Source organism: Anomaloglossus baeobatrachus, chromosome 4 (assembly GCF_048569485.1).
Source record: "Anomaloglossus baeobatrachus isolate aAnoBae1 chromosome 4, aAnoBae1.hap1, whole genome shotgun sequence".
Taxonomy (NCBI): Eukaryota; Metazoa; Chordata; class Amphibia; order Anura; family Aromobatidae; genus Anomaloglossus; species Anomaloglossus baeobatrachus.
This window is the reverse complement of record NC_134356.1, coordinates 17,094,099-17,119,790: the sequence shown is the minus strand read 5'-3', so window position 1 is coordinate 17,119,790 and position 25,692 is coordinate 17,094,099. Positions and strand designations below refer to the sequence as shown.

Sequence of the window (25,692 nt, the reverse complement as noted above, 5' to 3'; positions counted from 1 at the left end):
TGAGCTCCCTCTAGTGGTGGCTGTATAATCTGTATGTAGTGAGCTCCCTCTAGTGGTGGCTGTATAAATCTGTATGTAGTGAGCTCCCTCTAGTGGTGGCTGTATAATCTGTATGTAGTGAGCTCCCTCTAGTGGTGGCTGTATAATCTGTATGTAGTGAGCTCCCTCTAGTGGTGGCTGTATAAATTTGTATGTAGTGAGCTCCCTCTAGTGGTGGCTAATGGATGCAGTGTGTCTGCAGAATAAATGCTGTTTTCATGCGTTCTGGATGCTGCCTCTCCCATAGACAGAGTGGGAGCCGCATCCAAAGTGCACCAAATAAGTGACATGCTGCTTTTTTTAGCAATTTGAATCAAAATTTCAGCATGCAAATCGCTGCGCTCTCAAACGCAACCGGCAGATGTATTATGCACAAACTTCATAGATTGTGCTGGGGACGCAGGACGCATGCGTTCACGCTGCAGTGCAATATGCAACGTAAATGCATGAAATTTTGCAACGTGCGCACATAGCCTTAGGTCCCAGAGACTTATCCTCTTCCCTCTATTTGCCAGTTAATTAAACTATGCCATAAAGATGTGCTGGCACGAATGAGGCAGTATCTAACTTCTTTTCCAGCTTTGGCTTCTATATTAGGCAGGAAGTAGCTAACTTCTCATCCTGCTATGGCTCCTATATGAGGTAGGAAGTAGCTAACTTCTTTTCCAGCTTTGGCTTCTATATGAGGAAGGAAGTAGCTAACTTCTTTTCCAGCTTTGGTTTCTATATGAGGCAGGAAGTAGCTAACTTCTTCTCCAGCTTTGGCTTCTATATGAGGAAGGAAGTAGCTAACTTCTTCTCCAGCTTTGGCTTCTTTATGAGGAAGGAAGTAGCTAACTTCTTCTCCAGCTTTGGCTTCTATATGAGGAAGGAAGTAGCTAACTTCTTCTCCAGCTTTGGCTTCTTTATGAGGAAGGAAGTAGCTAACTTCTTCTCCAGCTTTGGCTTCTATATGAGGAAAGAAGTAGCTAACTTCTCCTGCTTTGGCTCCTTTATGAGGCAGGAAGTAGCTAACTTCTCCTGCTTTGGCTCCTTTATAAGGCAGGAAGTAGCTAACTTCTCCTGCTTTAGCTTCTATAGAAGTTAGTATAATCTTGGCACATCTACAAAACATACGCCTGCCTATATGTTCTACATCGCATTGCAGCACTGCTCTATGAGTTGGGCTGAGCTGTGATACCACACTTCACCTTAAAGCAGGTGTGGCGCTATGATTAGTAGAAAGCCGCCATGATTGTCTAATTGAGCACGACCCCTTTAAGTTCTTGGATATCTGCTTTAATGGATTACTATTATTGATACCATGATGGTGGCGCATGCACAGCGCCCCCTGTAGGCAAGTTCTTCGTGTTCTTGTTCTGTGCCAGCTCGCGCTCTTCTATCTCATCCTCAGGGTTACATATAATAAAGGATTTCTGCGAGAACTCCGTGTTATTCAAGGTAAGGCACAACAGGGAACAGTCTAATCAGGTCTACGGGGACTCGCAGCTTCCAGCTCGCCGTCTACTCGGCAGAACTTTCAATTAGCTGAGCGGACTCTGTTCCTGGTAGAGAACGTCTGACACATCCTGAGCTGTGTGCAGCATTACAGACAGCTGTAAATGAGGACGAGCGACACTGGGCATGCAAACGGGCTCCAAGGATCAGAGACATTCATAAATGTAAATCAGAGGTTGGCTGCTCAAATCAGCACTATGATGTGTCTATGCAACTGGTAAACTAGCAGCACACTTCATTTATAAAGCTTTAAAAAATGTTGACTTGCCCTTTAAGAGACAAATAAGAGGCGGGGCTTCACAAAAAAAGGAGTGGTTCAAAGGATTTTGTCAATGTCTCAATTCTAATGTATTAAGAAGTCAGTTTGCAGGAAACCTTATGCAACATACTAGAAAGAGACGAAGCCTTCGATGTATCCTATCTGGATGACTAGCAATATGGCCGCCATACATTCTAGAAGCTGTCATTGGACTGGTTGGGTGGGGGGTAACAGCATCCATGTTTGTTATCAGCTAGCTTTTGCAGATATAATGGGAAATCTTGATTTATTAAGCAACTAAAAAATTTTACGTTTTGCCCTTTAAGAGGTAGAAGAGGTGGAGCTTTACAGAAAAGAAGGAGGGGCTTAAGGGTTATAGTTCATACCCACAAGTTCATGTGATAAACAGTCAGTTTGTAGGAATTTTTTAAAAAACTAACACGAAAAATCCTTACACAAATCATAGTCTTCGAGCTCTATCTCGGTAACAACAAAAATGGCCGACATTACATCTTAGGTGTCGTCACTAGAGTGGGTGGATAAGTTGTAATGACATGCATATTTGGTGTCGCCCGATTTTTTCAGATTTATGAAAAAAAAAATTGATGCCTTAAACAGTTAATTTTTTTTTAACTAATTACCCTTTAAGAGAAAAAAAAAAGAGGCGGGGCTTCACATAAAATAAGGAGGGGCTTAAAGGTTTTAGTTTGTATTTAGGGTCTAATGCCATAAAAGGTCAGTTCATAACCTTGCCTACCCCCGGGTCCTTTACTCTGGTGACCACAGCTCTGGAGTCCTCACTACATTTACATTTACGCACTACATTTACGGCAGTGACCGCCGCTGAGGAACATATAAGAGCTTTCTACAATAGACAGAAGAGGGCGACACCAGGGCTTATATTTATCGGGTATTTGCGGCCTTAAGGGTTGTACAAGCCTTCAAACTTCAAAAATATGGCTGCTGTCTTCCAAAATAGAGCTGCACCTGTCCATGGGATGTGTCTGGTAAGGCAGCTCCACTGAAGTGACTAAGGTACGGCTGCAATACCACACACAGCCTGAGGGCAGATGTGGCGCTGTTTCTAGCAGTAACCATATTTTTCTGGGGTTTGTGGCTCTTTAAAAAAAATAAGGAATTTGTAGAAAAGGGTAGTTGCGTTTGTCATGCGGCAGTTGGTTTTCCCTATAGACTGTATATGGCGCCTAATAATAAAACCGGCTCTGCTGCATCAGTAGTCACTAATGTGATAAACCTCGTCTCTTCTGGCGGGGTCGGTGCAGCGCTCGATGTAATGATTTTGGGAGTCAACGAAGACATCACGAGATGAGACGGATCCTACGACGTGATGGTCTGCGGGGTGCAATGGTGGTCAGCGGAGGGGACGGTGCGACGCTCTGCCAGTGCACGCGCTGCCGCACGCCTCCTGATTCCGCAGCGGTTTAATTAGGCGCTGTCATTCCCATCCCAGACTTGTGAGTCACGCCGTACTAGACAGTCTGCCTCAGCCAGCGAGACGCGCGCCTCCACGCCGAGATGCAGAGCTGTCACATGAAACCAACAAAGTCAGCTCCGGCTGTTATAAATAGGAGGCGGCGGCGTTCACGGGAGCGACTGTCAGAGTAAGACTGCGGGGACGGCGACGGGTTTATATAAACTCCGCGCTGCAACTGCATCCGGAAATTACAGAAGACGGAAACACTCTTCTAGAAATGACAAACCGTAAACTCACCCAGCTCGCCGCTGACCCTGAGAGGCATAGAGCAGCGCCCCTAGTGGTCGTATAGTAACAGCGCCCCCTAGTGGTTGTAAAGTAACAGCGCCCCCTAGTGGTCGTAAAGTAACAGCGCCCCTAATGGCTGTAAAGTAACAGCGCCCCCTAGTGGTCATACAGTAATAACGCCCTCAGTAGTTACAGTAACAGTGCCTCTAGTGGTCATACAATAACAGCACCCCCTAGTGGTCAGAATGTAAAAACGCCCCCTAGTGGTCGTAAAGTAACAACGCCCCCTAGTGGTCGTAAAGTAACAACGCCCCCTAGTGGTCGTAAAGTAACAACGCCCCTTAGTGGTCGTAAAGTAACAGCCCCTCCCCCCTCCCTTATGGTCATAAAGTAACAGCGCCTCTAGTGGTCGTACAGTAACAGCGCCCCCTAGTGGTCGTAAACTAACAGAGCCCCCATAGTGTCATAAAGTAACAGTGCTCCCTAGTGGTCGTAAAGTAAGAGCACCCCTAGTAGTTACAATGTAACAGCACCTCTAGTGGTCGTACAGTAAAACTGCCCCTAGTAATTATAAAGTAACAGCGCCCCCTACTGGTCATAAAGTAACAGTGCCCCCTACTGGTCATAAAGTAACAGTGCCCCCTACTGGTCATAAAGTACCAGTGCCCCCTACTGGTCATAAAGTAACAGTGCCCCCTACTGGTTGTAAAGTAACAGTGCCCCCTATTGTTCGTACACTAACTGCGCTCCTAGTGGTCATGAAGCAACAGTGCCCGGAGTGGTTGTTGAAAGTATCTGTCATATTAAGACACTTTCCAGAGCAGCAGTTGCCGGATTACAGGACTTTCTCTGTACACCGCTATCCGCGGGAACACTAGTCTTTATATAACAGGGAGGACAGCGGCTCACGCGCTGATTAATTGCTGGCTCAGACCCCGGTGACATATTTATGCGTCTCTGCCCACGTTGGGTCAGGCATTTACAAGAACGGCGGCTCACTTCTTGTAAAATAATTCACAGGTCGGGCACGGGAAGAGGTAAAACGCCGGATCTCCCCTCCCCCGCTGGAGATGAAATGAAAGTCGCCATCGTCTGCATCAAACATGAAAATAGAATGAAAAAGGGACATGAAACGACGGCCACGAGGAGCCGCGCTCAGAATAGTGATCACAGGAGACATGGGGAGTGGAGGGCACGCCGCGCTGGCAAAGGGTCTGCACAGGGGGGGCAGGATGGTCACATCCTCACCACAACCATCCCTGGGTCCAGTCACTATCTGCAGGAAGATAGCTGATGAGGAAGAAGAAACAGCGCCCCCAGTGGTAATAAAGCATAGAGCCCCGAATGGTCATAAAGTAACAGCACCCCTAGTGATCATCCAGTAACAGCACCCCTAGTGGTCACAAAGTCATAGCGCGCCGGTGGTCATGAAGTAGCAGCGCCCCATAGTGGTCATCCATTAACAGCTACCCTAGTTGTCATAAAGTAAGAGCGCCCCATAGTGGTCATCCAGTTACAGCTCCCCTAGTGTTCAAAAAGTCATAGCACGCCAGTGGTCATGAAGTAACAGAGCCCCATAGTGGTCATCCAGTAACAACGCCTCTAGGGGTCACAAAGTCATAGCGCCCCAGTGGTCATGAAGTAACTGAACCCCTAGCGGTCAAAAAGTAAATAGCCCTCTTAGTGCTCATCAAGTAACTGCGCCCCCAGTGGTCATATACATTCTGTCATTCCCACAGCCTCTTCCCCATAGTAGTACATGAACACATCGCTCATACCTGGTGGGCCAGTATGTAAATGTTGTGACCTACGACTCTTGGGGACACCTGATCTTCGGGGCTGTGTTCCTCAAGGTCGCTCTCCAGGCCCTGATTATAGGCCGCCTTTATCACATCCACCTGTGATGCCGAGTAGATTATAAGAGTTAGCGGGATGGATCTTCTGGACCACACTGTCGCCGGTATATAGACGACGTTCTTTACCAGTTCTCCAGGCCTCATGTTGTACAGGATCCTCTCCGCGTTCTCACTATCACGGCGACTTTCCATGATGGCCAGCAGCAGTTTGGAGGCGTTGTTCTGGAAAAGATGGAACATTATCACATTTCTGGACCGTCTGACCATAATCAGCATCGCGTGGAGACTATGAGCGGCACCTTCAACTGAAGCACCAGGTCCATGCGGTATCGGCCGAGCGGGTTGATGTCATTTAGAATGAGGGCGATGATTATGTCAATCCCATTGGACTCATGAGTTGCGATGCATGTCTGCAATACAATGGTCATGCACCTGTTAAAGTTGAGTTACATCACGTATTGTCCCCCAGAGCAGCATTCGGAATTCTGCTTTTTCCTGCCAGCTTTTAGTTTAGATTGTCTGACGTTTTCTAATAGCCCCTCGTTCTCTAGCCCTCAGCCCATAGGACTTGGAGACCACTCTATCGACTCCATATTACCTGATTCTCATGGCAAGGACCCTGGCAATATTCGGTCAAGCTCTCCAGAGTCTGGTTCACCAGAGCAACGTTCCTCTCATTGATATAGAGTCCCAGGAGACCCAGGCCGCCCGTTGTGCTTCCGCAAATACAGTCCAGGAACTGCAGGGTCTCACACACCAAGTTATAGTTAGTTTTGTTATTCTGGTTCCTCAAAAAGTTCTGAAAAAGCAAAGTGTGGACACAGCTTTAACTTGGAGGAGCAGAACTCTCACCATCACATCAATGACTGCAGTGGGCATGCTCAGTGTCATGTACAGAGGTCACTGCGCAGGGAGAGGGAGGAGCCGACCTCTTCTCATCAGATATTGTCAATACTGTGATCTGTTTCCAATGTATGATCATAGGGCGGCCATCATGTCTTTAAAGGAAGAACTTGGCCGACCTTTAGTGACTCCTGTGACATCCCCTTTAAATGGGTCATGACTTGACTTCTGATAAGTCCTACAGAAGCCGGGGAGATCACTTTACCTGTAACCCAAGGTTATGGTTCTCACACAGAAGCTGAAGAAACCGGAGGATGGGCTGCATGATGGCTATGACGGGGCTGACCGCCACCGCCTCCTCCGCTGCCTTCTCTTCCCCTCCTCCATTATCACCTCCAGAACCAATCAGATCCAAATCAGGGTCGATTTCCTTCCGGTAGACACAGTACGCTTTAGACGTGGCAGTGGAGGCCTCGGCTAACTGGCCCTTCATCCCTTCCTTCAGATGCAACTGAGAATCCCGCACTGCAAAAAGAAGCCCAAAAATATGCATTACACACTGCCACCCCTGCACTACACACTGCCACCCCTGCACTACACACTGCCACCCCTGCACTACACACTGCCAACCCTGCACTACACACTGCCACCCCTGCACTACACACTGCCACCCCTGCACTACACACTGCCACCCCTGCACTACACACTGTCACCCCTGCACTACACACTGCCACCCCTGCACTACACACTGCCACCCCTGCACTACACACTGCCAACCCTGCACTACACACTGCCACCCCTGCACTACACACTGCCACCCCTGCACTACACACTGTCACCCCTGCATTACACACTGCCACCCCTGCACTACACACTGCCACCCCTGCATTACACACTGCCACCCCTGCACTACACACTGCCACCCCTGCACTACACACTGCCAACCCTGCACTACACACTGCCACCCCTGCACTACACACTGCCACCCCTGCACTACACACTGTCACCCCTGCATTACACACTGCCACCCCTGCACTACACACTGCCACCCCTGGAACTACACACTGCCACCCCTGGAACTACACACTGCCACCCCTGCACTACACACTGCCACCCCTGCACTACACACTGCCACCCCTGCATTACACACTGCCACCCCTGCTCTACACACTGTCACCCCTGCATTACACACTGCCACCCCTGCACTACACACTGCCACCCCCGCATTACACACTGCCACCCCCGCATTACACACTGCCACCCCTGCACTACACACTGCCACCCCTGCACTACACACTGCCACCCCTGCACTACACACTGCCACCCCTGCATTACACACTGCCACCCCTGCACTACACACTGCCACTCCTGCATTACACACTGCCACCCCTGCACTACACACTACAACCCCTGCATTACACACTGCCACCCCTGCACTACACACTGTTACCCCTGCACTACACACTGCCACCCCTGCACTACACACTGCCACCCCTGCACTACACACTGCCACCCCTGCATTACACACTGCCACCCCTGCATTACACACTGCCACCCCTGCATTACACACTGCCACCCCTGCATTACACACTGCCATCCCTGCACTACACACTGCCACCCCTGCATTACACACTGCCAGCCCTGCACTACACACTGCCAACCCTGCACTACACACTGCCACCCCTGCACTACACACTGTCACTCCTGCACTACACACTGCCACCCCTGCACTACACACTGTCACTCCTGCATCACACACTGCCACCCCTGCACTACACACTGTCACCCCTGCACTACACACTGCCACCCCTGCACTATACACTGCCACCCCTGCACTACACACTGCCACCCCTGCACTACACACTGGCACCCCTGCACTACACACTGCCACCCCTGCACTACACACTCACTCCTGCATCACACACTGCCACCCCTGCACTACACACTGTCACCCCTGCACTACACACTGCCACCCCTGCACTACACACTGCCAACCCTGCACTACACACTGCCACCCCTGCACTACACACTGCCACCCCTGCACTACACACTGTCACTCCTGCATCACACACTGCCACCCCTGCATTACACACTGCCACCCCTGCACTACACACTGCCACCCCTGCACTACACACTGTCACCCCTGCACTACACACTGCCACCCCTGCACTACACACTGCCACCCCCTGCATTACACACTGCCACCCCTGCACTACACACTGCCACCCCTGCATCACACACTGCCACCCCTGCATCACACACTGCCACCCCTGCACTACACACTGCCTCCCCTGCACTACACACTGCCACCCCTGCACTACACACTGCCACCCCTGCACTACACACTGCCACCCCTGCATTACACACTGCCACCCCTGCATTACACACTGCCACCCCTGCACTACACACTGCCACCCCTGCACTACACACTGTCACCCCTGCACTACACACTGTCACCCCTGCATTACACACTGCCACCCCTGCATTACACACTGCTACCCCTGCACTACACACTGCCACCCCTGCACTACACACTGCCACCCCTGCATTACACACTGCCACCCCTGCACTACACACTGCCAACCCTGCACTACACACTGCCACCCCTGCACTACACACTGCCACCCCTGCACTACACACTGCCACCCCTGCACTACACACTGCCACCCCTGCACTACACACTGCCACCCCTGCACTACACACTGCCACCCCTGCACTACACACTGCCACCCCTGCACTACACACTGTCACTCCTGCATCACACACTGCCACCCCTGCACTACACACTGCCACCCCTGCACTACACACTGCCACCCCTGCACTACACACTGCCACCCCCCTGCATTACACACTGCCACCCCTGCACTACACACTGCCACCCCTGCATTACACACTGCCATCCCTGCTTTACACACTGCCACCCCTGCACTACACACTGCCACCCCTCCATTACACACTGCCACCCCTGCACTACACACTGCCACCTATCCATTACACACTGCCATCCCTGCTTTACACACTGCCACCCCTCCATTACACACTGCCATCCCTGTTTTACACACTGCCACCCCTGCATTACACACTGCCACCCCTGCACTACACACTGCCACCCCTGCACTACAGACTGCCACCCCTGCACTACACACTGCCACCCCTGCACTACACACTGCCACCCCTGCACTACACACTGCCACCCCTCCATTACACACTGCCATCCCTGCTTTACACACTGCCACCCCTGCACTACACACTGCCACCCCTGCACTACACACTGCCACCCCTGCATTACACACTGCCATCCCTGCTTTACACACTGCCACCCCTGCACTACACACTGCCACCCCTGCACTACACACTGCCACCCCTGCATTACACACTGCCATCCCTGCTTTACACACTGCCACCCCTGCACTACACACTGCCACCCCTGCACTACACACTGTCACCCCTGCACTACACACTGCCACCCCTGCACTACACACTGCCACCCCTCCATTACACACTGCCACCCCTGCATTACACATTTTTGTTCCTAATCCTAAACACACTATCATCCCTGCATTACATTGGGACAGTAAAGCTCTGCAAGTGACCACTCCCGTTACCTCTACGTTTCGGTAATGATATTGAATCATAGTCATCGTCCTTTTTCTTGGTGCCCAAGTCAATGGTGTTTACTGTCACAGTGGCACGGATCTCCAGCTGTGCAGCTTTCATCCTGTCATAGAGAACCTTGAAAAACTTCTCTGACTTTTTCTGCTCATTGAGCTGATGGTAGAACGAACTCTGCAGGAAAGACGCAAAGATGGCGGAGAAATCAAACTCAATGTATAGAAAATAGCAGTGAGAGCCCCACGAGAAACCTCTGCCCCCATACCTGGATCTGCGTGTTGCCCCCTTCCAGTAATGCGATTCCTAGTAAGATGCCTTCAGAAAATATCCGGTCATTTTTGGTACTAACGATGACGTCAATGATCAATTCAGAGGCTCCTTCCTTGTCAAGAAGACACTGGATGTCCGTCATGGTTGCACCAGTCTTGCGGTCATTCTCCTGGGCGGAAAAACCTGGCAAAGAAAGGGCTCAAATGTACCACACTGCACTTTATAGAATATTCCACAAATTGTCAGGTTTTTACTTATTTTTTAGTCTTAAGTATTTTTAAATTTTTTAAAAACTTGATTTTAGCCAGAAACCATCAACAAGCAGGTTACATACCGCTAACTGCTCCTGACACCGCAAACACAGATCTAATATATTACATCAGAGAGATGACACACTGAACCAAATACCACAGTGAAAATTGAGCTCCCCCTAGTGGTGGCTGCAGACAGGATCTTATCATGTATCTCTGTATACAGGGAGCTCCCCCTAGTGGTGGCTGCAGACAGGATCTTATCATGTATCCCTGTATACAGGGAGCTCCCCCTAGTGGTGGCTGCAGACAGGATCTTATCATGTATCTCTGTATACAGGGAGCTCCCCCTAGTGGTGGCTGCAGACAGGATCTTATCATGTATTTCTGTATACAGGGAGCTCCCCCTAGTGGTGGCTGCAGACAGGATCTTATCATGTATCTCTGTATACAGGGAGCTCCCCCTAGTGGTGGCTGCAGACAGGATATTATCATGTATCTCTGTATACAGGGAGCTCCCCCTAGTGGTGGCTGCAGACAGGATCTTATCATGTATCTCTGTATACAGGGAGCTCCCCCTAGTGGTGGCTGCAGACAGGATCTTATCATGTATCTCTGTATACAGGGAGCTCCCCCTAGTGGTGGCTGCAGACAGAATCTTATCCTGTATCTCTGTATACAGGGAGCTCCCCCTAGTGGTGACTGCAGACAGGATATTATCAGGTATCTCTGTATACAGGGAGCTCCACCTAGTGGTGACTGCAGACAGGATATTATCATGTATCTCTGTATACAGGGAGCTCCCCCTAGTGGTGGCTGCAGACAGGATATTATCATGTATCTCTGTATACAGGGAGCTCCACCTAGTGGTGGCTGCAGACAGTATCTTATCATGTATCTCTGTATACAGGGAGCTCCCCCTAGTGGTGGCTGCAGACAGGATCTTATCATGTATCTCTGTATACAGGGAGCTTCCCCTAGTGGTGGCTGCAGACAGGATCTTATCATGTATCTCTGTATACAGGGAGCTCCCCCTAGTGGTGGCTGCAGACAGGATCTTATCATGTATCTCTGTATACAGGGAGCTCCCCCTAGTGGTGGCTGCAGACAGGATCTTATCATGTATCTCTGTATACAGGGAGCTCCCCCTAGTGGTGACTGCAGACAGGATATTATCATGTATCTCTGTATACAGGGAGCTCCACCTAGTGGTGGCTGCAGACAGGATCTTATCATGTATCTCTGTATACAGGGAGCTCCACCTAGTGGTGGCTGCACACAGGATATTATCATGTATCTCTGTATACAGGGAGCTCCCCCTAGTGGTGACTGCAGACAGGATCTTATCATGTATCTCTGTATACAGGGAGCTCCCCCTAGTGGTGACTGCAGACAGGAGCTTATCATGTATCTCTGTATACAGGGAGCTCCCCCTAGTGGTGGCTGCAGACAGGATCTTATCACGTATCTCTGTATACAGGGAGCTCCCCCTAGTGGTGGCTGCAGACAGGATCTTATCACGTATCTCTGTATACAGGAAGCTCCCCCTAGTGGTGGCTGCAGACAGGATCTTATCATGTATCTCTGTATACAGGGAGCTCCCCCTAGTGGTGGCTGCAGACAGGATCTTATCATGTATCTCTGTATACAGGGAGCTCCCCCTAGTGGTGGCTGCAGACAGGATCTTATCATGTATCTGTGTATACAGGGAGCTCCCCCTAGTGGTGGCTGCAGACAGGATCTTATCATGTATCTGTGTATACAGGGAGCTCCCCCTAGTGGTGACTGCAGACAGGATCTTATCATGTATCTCTGTATACAGGGAGCTCCCCCTAGTGGTGACTGCTGACAGGATCTTATCATGTATATCTGTATACAGGGAGCTCCCCCTAGTGGTGGCTGCAGACAGGATCTTATCATGTATATCTGTATACAGGGAGCTCCCCCTAGTGGTGGCTGCAGACAGGATCTTATCATGTATATCTGTATACAGGGAGCTCCCCCTAGTGGTGGCTGCAGACAGGATCTTATCATGTATCTCTGTATACAGGGAGCTCCCCCTAGTGGTGGCTGCAGACAGGATCTTATCATGTATCTCTGTATACAGGGAGCTCCCCCTAGTGGTGACTGCAGACAGGATCTTATCATGTATCTCTGTATACAGGGAGCTCCCCCTAGTGGTGGATACAGGAAGGCAATATTGTTAGCGTATATTTCAATATCTTTGCAGGGGATCTGAAACTTTTTATCAGAAAAATGAAGTGCTGACCCCTATATAGTATAACAAGACCGCAATTAGTGCAGACATTTGGACAGGGTATATCTAGTATAGACGGCCGTACCTACAGAAGGTCCAGATTTACTGTATCCTACGGGTCCACTGGGGGATACAGGCTCCTTCTTGAAATAACGATTCAGGAGGATTTTGCGCAATGTCATCCCCTGTACGATACAAAAAAAACCTACTTTATTAATAAATTTGGAGGGTAATTTACTAAAAACTACCAGCAGCACTCATCTGCCATTGTAGCTGAGCCACACAGAAGTGAATGGAGCGGAGCAGAAATACCGCACACAACCTGAGCAAGGAGGGGCGCTGTTTCTGGAAGACATCAGTAGTTTTTTAAAATCAGGTCCAATCCCTATATATATTATATATATATATACATATATATATACACACAGTATATATATATATATATATATATATTAGCTGTACTACGCGGCTTCGTCTGGGTTAATAACTGTTGTTAACAAAATAGAATGTATTAACGCCCGAGATAGTAACTGTCTCTCTGTTTCTCTCCCATTCTGTGTCTCTCACCCCTATGTATATATCTCTCTGTCTCTCTCTCTCTCTTTCCCTGTTTGTCTCTTTCCCTCTCTTTCCCTGTCTGTCTCTTTCACTCTTTCTCTCTGTCTCATTTTGTGTCTGTCTCTTTCCCTATCTGTCTGTTTCCCTGTGTCTGTCTCTTTGTCTGTGTCTGTCTCTTACCCTGTCTATGTCTGTTTTTTACCCTGTCTGTGTCTGCCTCTTTCCCTGTCTGTGTCTGTCTCTTTCCCTGGCTGCATTATGACACGCCAACATTCCATATAAGGGCGTGGCTGCGCATTCTTCTGAAGTTCTGGCTGCACTGTGGCTCCCAGCTCCATTCGCTTTAATGGAGGCAGGTTTTTTGGCGAATAACTGTAAAGCGTAGGGTTAAAATTTCCCCTCAAAAGATAGCCTATGACGCTCTCGGGGTCCAGACGTGTGAGTGTGCAAAATTTTGTTGCTGTAGTTGCAACGGTGTAGATGCCAATCCCAGACATACATACACATTCAGCTTTATATATTAGAAGAAATGTGTGTAAAAAGGAATGATGCTCGCTGTTATCAGCCTTTTTTTCACGGTTGCTGGCCCTTTAAATGACCAACGTTTTTTTTGAAAATAGAAACAGCAGGACAGAAAATTGTGAAGTGTTTTATTTAATGACGACTCACGACGCAGACACAATCCCAGACAATTAACGAGGAGCTGTTGCCTTGGAGGACGTGATGGCTTTGTGTGAGATGGTGGCCACGAGACGACGTGTACAAAGACGCGGAGTGTGGAGACCGGAGAGCGGCGCAGATTTGTCTGCTCTTCCCAAGGTCTGGCCTTACAGCATAATAAATGAAATCAGTTGCAGGGCGTGCGTCTCGTCTGACCTGTGTGGGCTGACTCCACTGCGTGCGGCATGTAGGACACTCCGTCACCATGGAGACAGCACACCAGTTTAGGTGTAGGAGTAAGACATGGTAAACATGACGGAAGATTCCGTCTCCAGCCCCAAAACACACCCGGAGGACCGCACCGGGGGGCGAGGGCGAGCCACAGGGCAAACCTGCACCGGGAACAGCGAGCGCAGCTCCGGAGGATAATACAGGGGGTAACTCAGGATCAGTAATGTATGTACACAGTGACTGCACCAGCAGAATAGTGAGTGCAGCTCTGGAGTATAATACAGGAGGTAACTCAGGATCAGTAATGTAATGTATGTACACAGTGACTGCACCAGCAGAATAATGAGTGCAGCTCTGGAGTATAATACAGGAGGTAACTCAGGATCAGTAATGTAATGTATGTACACAGTGACTGCACCAGCAGAATAGTGAGTGCAGCTCTGAAGTATAATACAGGAGGTAACTCAGGATCAGTAATGTAATATATGTACACAGTGACTGCACCAGCAGAATAGTGAGTGCAGCTCTGAAGTATAATACAGGAGGTAACTCAGGATCAGTAATGTAATGTATGTACACAGTTACTGCACCAGCAGAATAGTGAGTGCAGCTCTGGAGTATAATACAGGAGGTAACTCAGGATTAGTAATGTAATGTATGTACACAGTGACTGCACCAGCAGAATAGTGAGTGCAGCTCTGGAGTATAATACAGGAGATAACTCAGGATCAGTAATGTAATGTATGTACACAGTGACTGCACCAGCAGAATAGTGAGTGCAGCTCTGGAGTATAATACAGGAGGTAACTCAGGATCAGTAATGTAATGTATGTACACAGTGACTGCACCAGCAGAATAGTGAGTACAGCTCTGGAGTATAATACAGGAGGTAACTCAGGATCAGTAATGTAATGTATGTACACAGTGACTGCACCAGCAGAATAGTGAGTGCAGCTCTGGAGTATAATACAGGAGGTAACTCAGGATCAGTAATGTAATGTATGTACACAGTGACTGCACCAGCAGAATAGTGAGTGCAGCTCTGGAGTATAATACAGGAGGTAACTCAGGATCAGTAATGTAATGTATATACACAGTGACTGCACCAGCAGAATAGTGAGTACAGCTCTGGAGTATAATACAGGAGGTAACTCAGGATCAGTAATGTAATGTATGTACACAGTGACTGCACCAGCAGAATAGTGAGTACAGCTCTGGAGTATAATACAGGATGTAACTCAGGATCAGTAATGTATGGACACAGTGACTGCACCAGCAGAATAGTGAGTGCAGCTCTGAAGTATAATACAGGATGTAACTCAGGATCAGTAATGTAATGTATGTACACAGTGACTGCACCAGCAGAATAGTGAGTGCAGCTCTGGAGGATAATACAGGATGTAACTCAGGATCAGTAATGTAATGTATGTACACAGTGACTGCACCAGCAGAATAGTGAGTGCAGCTCTGGAGTATAATACAGGAGGCAACTCAGGATCAGTAATGTAATGTATACACAGTGACTGCACCAGCAGAATAGTGAGTGCAGCTCTGTAGTATAATACAGGATGTAACTCAGGATCAGTAATGTATGGACACAGTGACTGCACCAGCAGAATAGTGAGTGCAGCTCTGAAGTATAATACACGATGTAACTCAGGATCAGTAATGTAATGTATATACACAGTGACTGCACCAGCAGAATAGTGAGTGCAGCTCTGGAGTATAATACAGGAGGCAACTCAGGATCAGTAATGTAATGTATACACAGTGACTGCACCAGCAGAATAGTGAGTGCAGCTCTGGAGTATAATACAGGAGGCAACTCAGGATCAGTAATATAATGTATGTATACAGTGATGCAGCAGCAGAATAGTGAGTGCAGCTCTGGGGTATAATACAGGAGGTAACTCAGGATCAGTAATGTAATGTATGTACACAGTGACTGCCCCAGCAGAATAGTGAGTGCAGCTCTGGAGTATAATACAGGAGGTAACTCAAGATCAGTAATATACTGTATGTACACAGTGACTGCACCAGTAGAATAGTGAGTGCAGCTCTGGAGTATAATACAGGAGGTAACTCAGGATCAGTAATGTAAGGTATGTACACAGTGACTGCACCAGCAGAATAGTGAGTGCAGCTCTGGAGGATAATACAGGAGGTAACTCAGGATCAGTAATATAATGTATGTACACAGTGACTGCACCAGTGGAATAGTGAGTGCCGCTCTGGAGGATAATAGGGGATGTAACGAGATGAGGTGAATACTTTTGGGTCCGCACTTGGATGAGCTGCTCCGGATGGTGGAATGTAAGTAGTTAATTGATAGAGCCGATCTTTCCATTTCCAGGCTATTCAGAAAGTGTTGTGTGGTTCTGTCGATCACATGATGGTTGGTAGAAACACTGCAATTAATGGCTTTTGCGTACTTCATCATGAGCGCTGCTGTAAAGCGTCGGCTGCCGTGAAAAAAAAGAAATTTCTCTGAATTTACAATTTACTAAAACAAGCGCTTCATTTTTCTGGGAAACATTATTCAATATAGATAAAACCCTGCACTTAATGTCATCTTTCCGGATTGTCTCGCGGTGATTTAGAGAGCGAGGAAAAAAAAAAAAAGATTGCGCTGGTTAACCCTTCGCCGGCGCCCACAAAAAGCAAACATGCATCGCATTCGTGTTCCCCCCGCCGCAATCAGCCGCCCTCGTTACCCGCTGCCAATCACAAGGGAACCTGATGAGTCCTCTGCGCGGTGGCATTAAGGTGGCTTTGTAGCACAATCAGCCACAAGTGCTCGGCTTCCTAATTACGGCTCCGCAAATACGTATTCAAGAGGGCGAAATGAAGCGGCTACTGCTCGTCACAGAAAAACAAGGTGTAAAAAATAATAAAAAAAAAAACCAACTTGTAAACATCTGTTCCCCTGTAACCAGCCGCCGAAACGGACAGGGGAAGAGCGCTGCAGAAATGCAGTGTGGGGGGCATGGACCCTGACCCCAATATAGGTCTCATCATTGGGGCATATAAAGGGCAAAAAAAGGTTCCAAAACATTGTTATAATTCTCCAATTACTACTGCCCCTTTAAGAAGAGATCCACAATGTCAATCATCAGATCTGAATTTGTCATTGGTTGCTCAATACTGACCACTACAGGGGAAATGTGGTATTACATGTAGCCACGGATAGACGAGCTGCTATGATGTCTCCCATACACAGCACACACAGACACGAGGGTCTCCTGCTCTCCTGTCTGTATATCAGTTGCTACTATGTCTCCCATACACAGCACACACCGACATGAGGGTCTCCTGCTCTCCTGTCTGTATATCAGTTGCTACTATGTCTCCCATACACAGCACACACAGACATGAGGGGCTCCTGTTCTCCTGTCTGTATATCAGCTGCTACTATGTCTCCCATACACAGCACACGCAGACATGAGGGTCTCCTGCTCTCCTGTCTGTATATCAGCTGCTACTATGTCTCCCATACACAGCACACGCAGACATGAGGGGCTCCTGCTCTCCTGTCTGTATATCAGCTGCTACTATGTCTCCCATACACAGCACACACAGACATGAGGGGCTCCTGCTCTCCTGTCTGTATATCAGTTGCTACTATGTCTCCCATACACAGCACACACCGACATGAGGGTCTCCTGCTCTCCTGTCTGTATATCAGTTGCTACTATGTCTCCCATACACAGCACACACAGACATGAGGGGCTCCTGTTCTCCTGTCTGTATATCAGCTGCTACTATGTCTCCCATACACAGCACACGCAGACATGAGGGTCTCCTGGTCTCCCGTCTGTATATCAGCTGCTATGATGTCTCCCATACACAGCACACACAGACATGAGGGTCTCCTGGTCTCCCGTCTGTATATCAGCTGCTATGATGTCTCCCATACACAGCACACACAGACATGAGGGTCTCCTGCTCTCCCGTCTGTATATCAGCTGCTATGATGTCTCCCATACACAGCACACACAGACATGAGGGTCTCCTGGTCTCCCGTCTGTATATCAGCTGCTATGATGTCTCCCATACACAGCACACACAGACATGAGGGTCTCCTGCTCTCCCGTCTGTATATCAGCTGCTATGATGTCTCCCATACACAGCACACACAGACATGAGGGTCTCCTGGTCTCCCGTCTGTATATCAGCTGCTATGATGTCTCCCATACACAGCACACACAGACATGAGGGTCTCCTGCTCTCCCGTCTGTATATCAGCTGCTATGATGTCTCCCATACACAGCACACACAGACATGAGGGTCTCCTGGTCTCCCGTCTGTATATCAGCTGCTATGATGTCTCCCATACACAGCACACACAGACATGAGGGTCTCCTGCTCTCCCGTCTGTATATCAGCTGCTATGATGTCTCCCATACACAGCACACACAGACACGAGGGTCTCCTGCTCTCCTGTCTGTATATCAGTTGCTACTATGTCTCCCATACACAGCACACACAGACATGAGGGGCTCCTGTTCTCCTGTCTGTATATCAGCTGCTACTATGTCTCCCATACACAGCACACACAGACATGAGGGTCTCCTGGTCTCCCGTCTGTATATCAGCTGCTATGATGTCTCCCATACACAGCACACACAGACATGAGGGTCTCCTGCTCTCCTGTCTGTATATCAGCTGCTATGATGTCTCCCATACACAGCACACACAGACATGAGGGTCTCCTTCTCTCCTGTCTGTATATCAGCTGCTACGATGTCTCCCATACACAGCACACACAGACATGAGGGGCTCCTGCTCTCCTGTTTGTATATCAGCTGCTACGATGTCTCCCATACACAGCACACACAGACATGAGGGTCTCCTGCTATCCTGTCTGTATATCAGCTGCTATGATGTCTCCCATACACAGCACACACAGACATGAGGGTCTCCTGCTCTCCCGTCTGTATATAAGCTGCTATGATGTCTCCCATACACAGCACACACAGACATGAGGGTCTCCTGCTCTCCCGTCTGTATATCAGCTGCTATGATGTCTCCCATACACAGCACACACAGACATGAGGGTCTCCTGCTCTCCCGTCTGTATATCAGCTGCTATGATGTCTCCCATACACAGCACACACAGACATGAGGGTTTCCTGCTCTCCCGTCTGTATATCAGCTGCTACGATGTCTCCCATACACAGCACACACAGACATGAGGGACTCCTGCTTTCCTGTCTGTATATCAGCTGCTATGATGTCTCCCATACACAGCACACACAGACATGAGGGGCTCCTGCTTTCCTGTCTGTATATCAGCTGCTATGATGTCTCCCATACACAGCACACACAGACATGAGGGGCTCCTGCTTTCCTGTCTGTATATCAGCTGCTATGATGTCTCCCATACACAGCACACACAGACATGAGGGTCTCCTGCTCTCCTGTCTGTATATCAGCTGCTATGATGTCTCCCATACACAGCACACACAGACATGAGGGTCTCCTGCTCTCCTGTCTGTATATCAGCTGCTATGATGTCTCCCATACACAACACACACAGACATGACAGACTCCTGCTCTCCTGTCTGTATATCAGCTGCTACGATGTCTCCCATACACAGCACACACAGACATAACGGACTCCTGCTCTCCTGTCTGTATATCAGCTGCTACGATGTCTCCCATACACAGCACACACAGACATGAGGGTCTCCTGGTCTCCCGTCTGTATATCAGCTGCTATGATGTCTCCCATACACAGCACACACAGACATGAGGGTCTCCTGGTCTCCCGTCTGTATATCAGCTGCTATGATGTCTCCCATACACAGCACACACAGACATGAGGGTCTCCTGCTCTCCCGTCTGTATATCAGCTGCTATGATGTCTCCCATACACAGCACACACAGACATGAGGGGCTCCTGCTCTCCTGTCTGTATATCAGCTGCTATGATGTCTCCCATACACAGCACACACAGACATGAGGGGCTCCTGCTTTCCTGTCTGTATATCAGCTGCTATGATGTCTCCCATACACAGCACACACAGACATGAGGGTCTCCTGCTCTCCTGTCTGTATATCAGCTGCTATGATGTCTCCCATACACAGCACACACAGACATGAGGGTTTCCTGCTCTCCTGTCTGTATATCAGCTGCTACGATGTCTCCCATACACAGCACACACAGACATAACGGACTCCTGCTCTCCTGTCTGTATATCAGCTGCTACGATGTCTCCCATACACAGCACACACAGACATGAGGGTCTCCTGGTCTCCCGTCTGTATATCAGCTGCTATGATGTATCCCATACACAGCACACACAGACATGAGGGTCTCCTGCTCTCCCGTCTGTATATCAGCTGCTATGATGTCTCCCATACACAGCACACACAGACATGAGGGTCTCCTGCTCTCCTGTCTGTATATCAGCTGCTACGATGTCTCCCATACACAGCTCACACAGACATAAGGGTTTCCTGCTCTCCCGTCTGTATATCAGCTGCTACGATGTCTCCCATACACAGCACACACAGACATGAGGGGCTCCTGCTCTCTTGTCTGTATATCAGCTGCTACGATTTCTCCCATACACAGCACACACAGACATGAGGGTCTCCTGTTCTCCTGTCTGTATAACAGCTGCTACGATGTCTCTTATACACAGCACACACAGACATGAAGGTCTCCTGGTCTCCCGTCTGTATATCAGCTGCTATGATGTCTCCCATACACAGCACACACAGACATGAGGGTCTCCTGTTCTCCTGTCTGTATATCAGCTGCTACGATGTCTCCCATACACAGCACACACAGACATGAGGGTCTCCTGGTCTCCCGTCTGTATATCAGCTGCTATGATGTCTCCCATACACAGCACACACAGACATGAGGGTCTCCTGCTCTCCCGTCTGTATATCAGCTGCTATGATGTCTCCCATACACAGCACACACAGACATGAGGGTCTCCTGCTCTCCTGTCTGTATATCAGCTGCTATGATGTCTCCCATACACAGCACACACAGACATGAGGGTCTCCTGCTCTCCTGTCTGTATATCAGCTGCTACGATGTCTCCCATACAAAGCACACACAGACATAAGGGTTTCCTGCTCTCCTGTCTGTATATCAGCTGCTACGATGTCTCCCATACACAGCACACACAGACATGAGGGTCTCCTGCTCTCCTGTCTGTATATCAGCTGCTATGATGTCTCCCATACACAGCACACACAGACATGAGGGGCTCCTGTTCTCCTGTCTGTATATCAGCTGCTATGATGTCTCCCATACACAGCACACACAGACATGAGGGGCTCCTGCTCTCCTGTCTGTATATCAGCTGCTACGATGTCTCCCATACACAGCACACACAGACATGAGGGGCTCCTGCTCTCCTGTCTGTATATCAGCTGCTACGATGTCTCCCATACACAGCACACACAGACATGAGGGTCTCCTGTTCTCCTGTCTGTATATCAGCTGCTACGATGTCTCCCATACACAGCACACACAGACATGAGGGGCTCCTGTTCTCCTGTCTGTATATCAGCTGCTATGATGTCTCCCATACACAGCACACACAGACATGAGGGGCTCCTGCTCTCCCGTCTGTATATCAGCTGCTATGATGTCTCCCATACACAGCACACACAGACATGAGGGGCTCCTGCTCTCCTGTCTGTATATCAGCTGCTACGATGTCTCCCATACACAGCACACACAGACATAAGGGTTTCCTGCTCTCCTGTCTGTATATCAGCTGCTACGATGTCTCCCATACACAGCACACACAGACATGAGGGTCTCCTGCTCTCCCGTCTGTATATCAGCTGCTACGATGTCTCCCATACACAGCACACACAGACATGAGGGTCTCCTGCTCTCCTGTCTGTATAACAGCTGCTACAATGTCTCTTATACACAGCACACACAGACATGAGGGTCTCCTGGTCTCCCGTCTGTATATCAGCTGCTACGATGTCTCCCATACACAGCACACACAGACATGAGGGGCTCCTGCTCTCCTGTCTGTATATCAGCTGCTATGATGTCTCCCATACACAGCACACACAGACATGAGGGGCTCCTGTTCTCCTGTCTGTATATCAGCTGCTATGATGTCTCCCATACACAGCACACACAGACATAAGGGGCTCCTGCTCTCCTGTCTGTATATCAGCTGCTACGATGTCTCCCATACACAGCACACACAGACATGAGGGGCTCCTGCTCTCCTGTCTGTATATCAGCTGCTACGATGTCTCCCATACACAGCACACACAGACATGAGGGTCTCCTGTTCTCCTGTCTGTATATCAGCTGCTACGATGTCTCCCATACACAGCACACACAGACATGAGGGGCTCCTGTTCTCCTGTCTGTATATCAGCTGCTATGATGTCTCCCATACACAGCACACACAGACATGAGGGTCTCCTGTTCTCCTGTCTGTATATCAGCTGCTACGATGTCTCCCATACACAGCACACACAGACATGAGGGTCTCCTGTTCTCCTGTCTGTATATCAGCTGCTACGATGTCTCCCATACACAGCACACACAGACATGAGGGTCTCCTGCTCTCCTGTCTGTATATCAGCTGCTATGATGTCTCCCATACACAGCACACACAGACATGAGGGTCTCCTGCTCTCCTGTCTGTATATCAGCTGCTACGATGTCTCCCATACACAGCACACACAGACGTGAGGGTTTCCTGCTCTCCTGTCTGTATATCAGCTGCTATGATGTCTCCCATACACAGCACACACAGACATGAGGGGCTCCTGTTCTCCCGTCTGTATATCAGCTGCTATGATGTCTCCCATACACAGCACACACAGACATGAGGGGCTCCTGCTCTCCTGTCTGTATATCAGCTGCTACGATGTCTCCCATACACAGCACACACAGACATGAGGGTTTCCTGCTCTCCTGTCTGTATATCAGCTGCTACGATGTCTCCCATACACAGCACACACAGACATGAGGGGCTCCTGCTCTCCTGTCTGTATATCAGCTGCTACGATGTCTCCCATACACAGCACACACAGACGTGAGGGTTTCCTGCTCTCCTGTCTGTATATCAGCTGCTATGATGTCTCCCATACACAGCACACACAGACATGAGGGGCTCCTGTTCTCCCGTCTGTATATCAGCTGCTATGATGTCTCCCATACACAGCACACACAGACATGAGGGGCTCCTGCTCTCCTGTCTGTATATCAGCTGCTACGATGTCTCCCATACACAGCACACACAGACATGAGGGTTTCCTGCTCTCCTGTCTGTATATCAGCTGCTACGATGTCTCCCATACACAGCACACACAGACATGAGGGGCTCCTGCTCTCCTGTCTGTATATCAGCTGCTATGTCTGCCATACATAACTCACAGTTGGAAGCGGAAATCCTGCACCGTATGTCACTACCACCAATGTAGCAGCAGTAGTGAGCAATGTAGCTGGGAATCCATCTCTGGGGTAAGAAAAAACTCTTCTCCATAGACACAGGCAGCTGTAATGTGATTTCTCAGTGAGCTGTCTCTGTCTTGTAGAGTACAGACAGTAACAGTTTTTTCGGAGTAAGAGATGAGTTTGGGATTCAAGTGTGTGAAATGTGAAATGGCTCATAAGTGGAGAAAACAGGAAACATCTAGAAATAGGAATTACAGAGCTTAAAGGTAACCGGCGATAAAGACCTGGTCATAGTGATCCGCTGTAATCTTTGGAAAAAAGGTGCTCAATTTCCCTGCAGTGCCACTGCTAATAAAAGTGCCCCCCCAAGGAGTTAGGGCCCAGATAAGACGCTAATTTAGGACCCCTGATGTAGGAACCTTAAAGCTTATGACTAGAAGACGATGATTTCTTCCAACTCTTGAAGCAGAGATCTTAAAAAGGGGCGAGAAATGGAAATGTAAACTATATTAGTGTATTCCAAATTTTTTTCAACATACTATTTACATAAAACCGGGAGAAGAGGGAACCGTAAAAATATCCGCAGAGACTGTGCCGAGATGATGACTATGATTGCGCCATCTCTGGAGCATCTGCTCGCAAATTCCTCTCTGAAAACATTTACCAACATAGCCTGCCAACGCGTTTCACTCAAGTACAATAACACCTGGCCGTGGCGTGCCGGGGAGCGCGGGGGTGATCCAACAACGTGCCCAAACTGTCAGGCAGCACACAGATATGGGGAGCGAACGGGGGACGCGGGAGGGGGCGCAGGGGGGCGCAGGCAGGAACAGGGCAAAACAGATGCCAATAATGAAGAGATTTATCTTGGTTTTTGGCAGAGAAGCCGCTGCTCCTGGCACAGGGAGGAGTCACCGAGGAGGGGAAGCCGTGATTTAGGATAGAAAAGAAGCACAATTTACTCCCAACGGCAGCGGGAAGATGGAGAGCTTGGCGGCCTGCGCTGCTGACTTTGAAAAATGTTCCTGTCCAAGCAGTGGCACAAAAAGCCTGACTGCTGGATTTATGGCCGGGAGCGGCGAGGCGGTGATACCTCAGCGGGCCTGATATTTAAGAATGAAGAGCACAGACGTAGCCCATTCCACACTCACCCTGCAGAAGAGAGCGAGAAAAGCCCATACCGAAATACACCGCAACACACATAGCGAGGAGACAGGGCGATACAAGGAGGAAAAGAGGGATAATACACAAAGAAAGCCACAATCCAGAATATATCACAATGCCGCAAACGAGGATAGACTCCAGCATTATAGCAGTTATATTCCTGTACATAGGGGCAGTATTATAGCAGTTATATTCCTGTACATAGGAGCAGTATTATAGTAGTTATATTCCTGTACATAGGGGGCAGTATTATAGTAGTTATATTCTTGTACATAGGGGGCAGTATTATAGTAGTTATATTCTTGTACATAGGGGCAGTATTATAGTAGTTATATTCTTGTACATAGGGGGCAGTATTATAGTGGTTATATTCTTGTACATAGGGGCAGTATTATAGTAGTTATATTCTTGTACATAGGGGGCAGTATTATAGTGGTTATATTCTTGTACATAGGGGCAGTATTATAGTAGTTATATTCTTGTAAATAGGAGCAGTATTATAGTAGTTATATTCTTGTACATAGGAGCAGTATTATAGTAGTTATATTCTTGTAAATAGGAGCAGTATTATAGTAGTTATATTCTTGTATATAGGGGGCAGTATTATAGTAGTTATATTCTTGTACATAGGGGCAGTATTATAGTAGTTATATTCTTGTACATAGAGGCAGTATTATAGTAGTTATATTCTTGTAAATAGGAGCAGTATTATAGTAGTTATATTCTTGTATATAGGGGCAGTATTATAGTAGTTATATTCTTGTACATAGGGGGCAGTATTATAGTGGTTATATTCTTGTACATAGGGGCAGTATTATAGTAGTTATATTCTTGTAAATAGGAGCAGTATTATAGTAGTTATATTCTTGTACATAGGAGCAGTATTATAGTAGTTATATTCTTGTAAATAGGAGCAGTATTATAGTAGTTATATTCTTGTATATAGGGGCAGTATTATAGTAGTTATATTCTTGTATATAGGGGCAGTATTATAGTAGTTATATTCTTGTACATAGGAGCAGTATTATAGTAGTTATATTCTTGTAAATAGGAGCAGTATTATAGTAGT

The 25,692-nt window shown here is 48.4% G+C and overlaps 1 protein-coding gene across 1 annotated transcript in view; it reads right to left on the bottom strand.

Annotated features, from left to right (window-relative positions):
* The window catches only part of ITPR2 (inositol 1,4,5-trisphosphate receptor type 2), a 227,947-nt gene that overhangs the window by 76,039 nt on the left and 126,216 nt on the right, over positions 1–25,692 (bottom strand). The window contains 8 exon segments of the mRNA XM_075343322.1: positions 5,297–5,416; positions 5,501–5,596; positions 5,674–5,784; positions 5,973–6,173; positions 6,483–6,742; positions 9,823–10,003; positions 10,095–10,282; positions 12,693–12,792. Coding sequence (XP_075199437.1) covers positions 5,297–5,416; positions 5,501–5,596; positions 5,674–5,784; positions 5,973–6,173; positions 6,483–6,742; positions 9,823–10,003; positions 10,095–10,282; positions 12,693–12,792 — 1,257 coding nt within the window.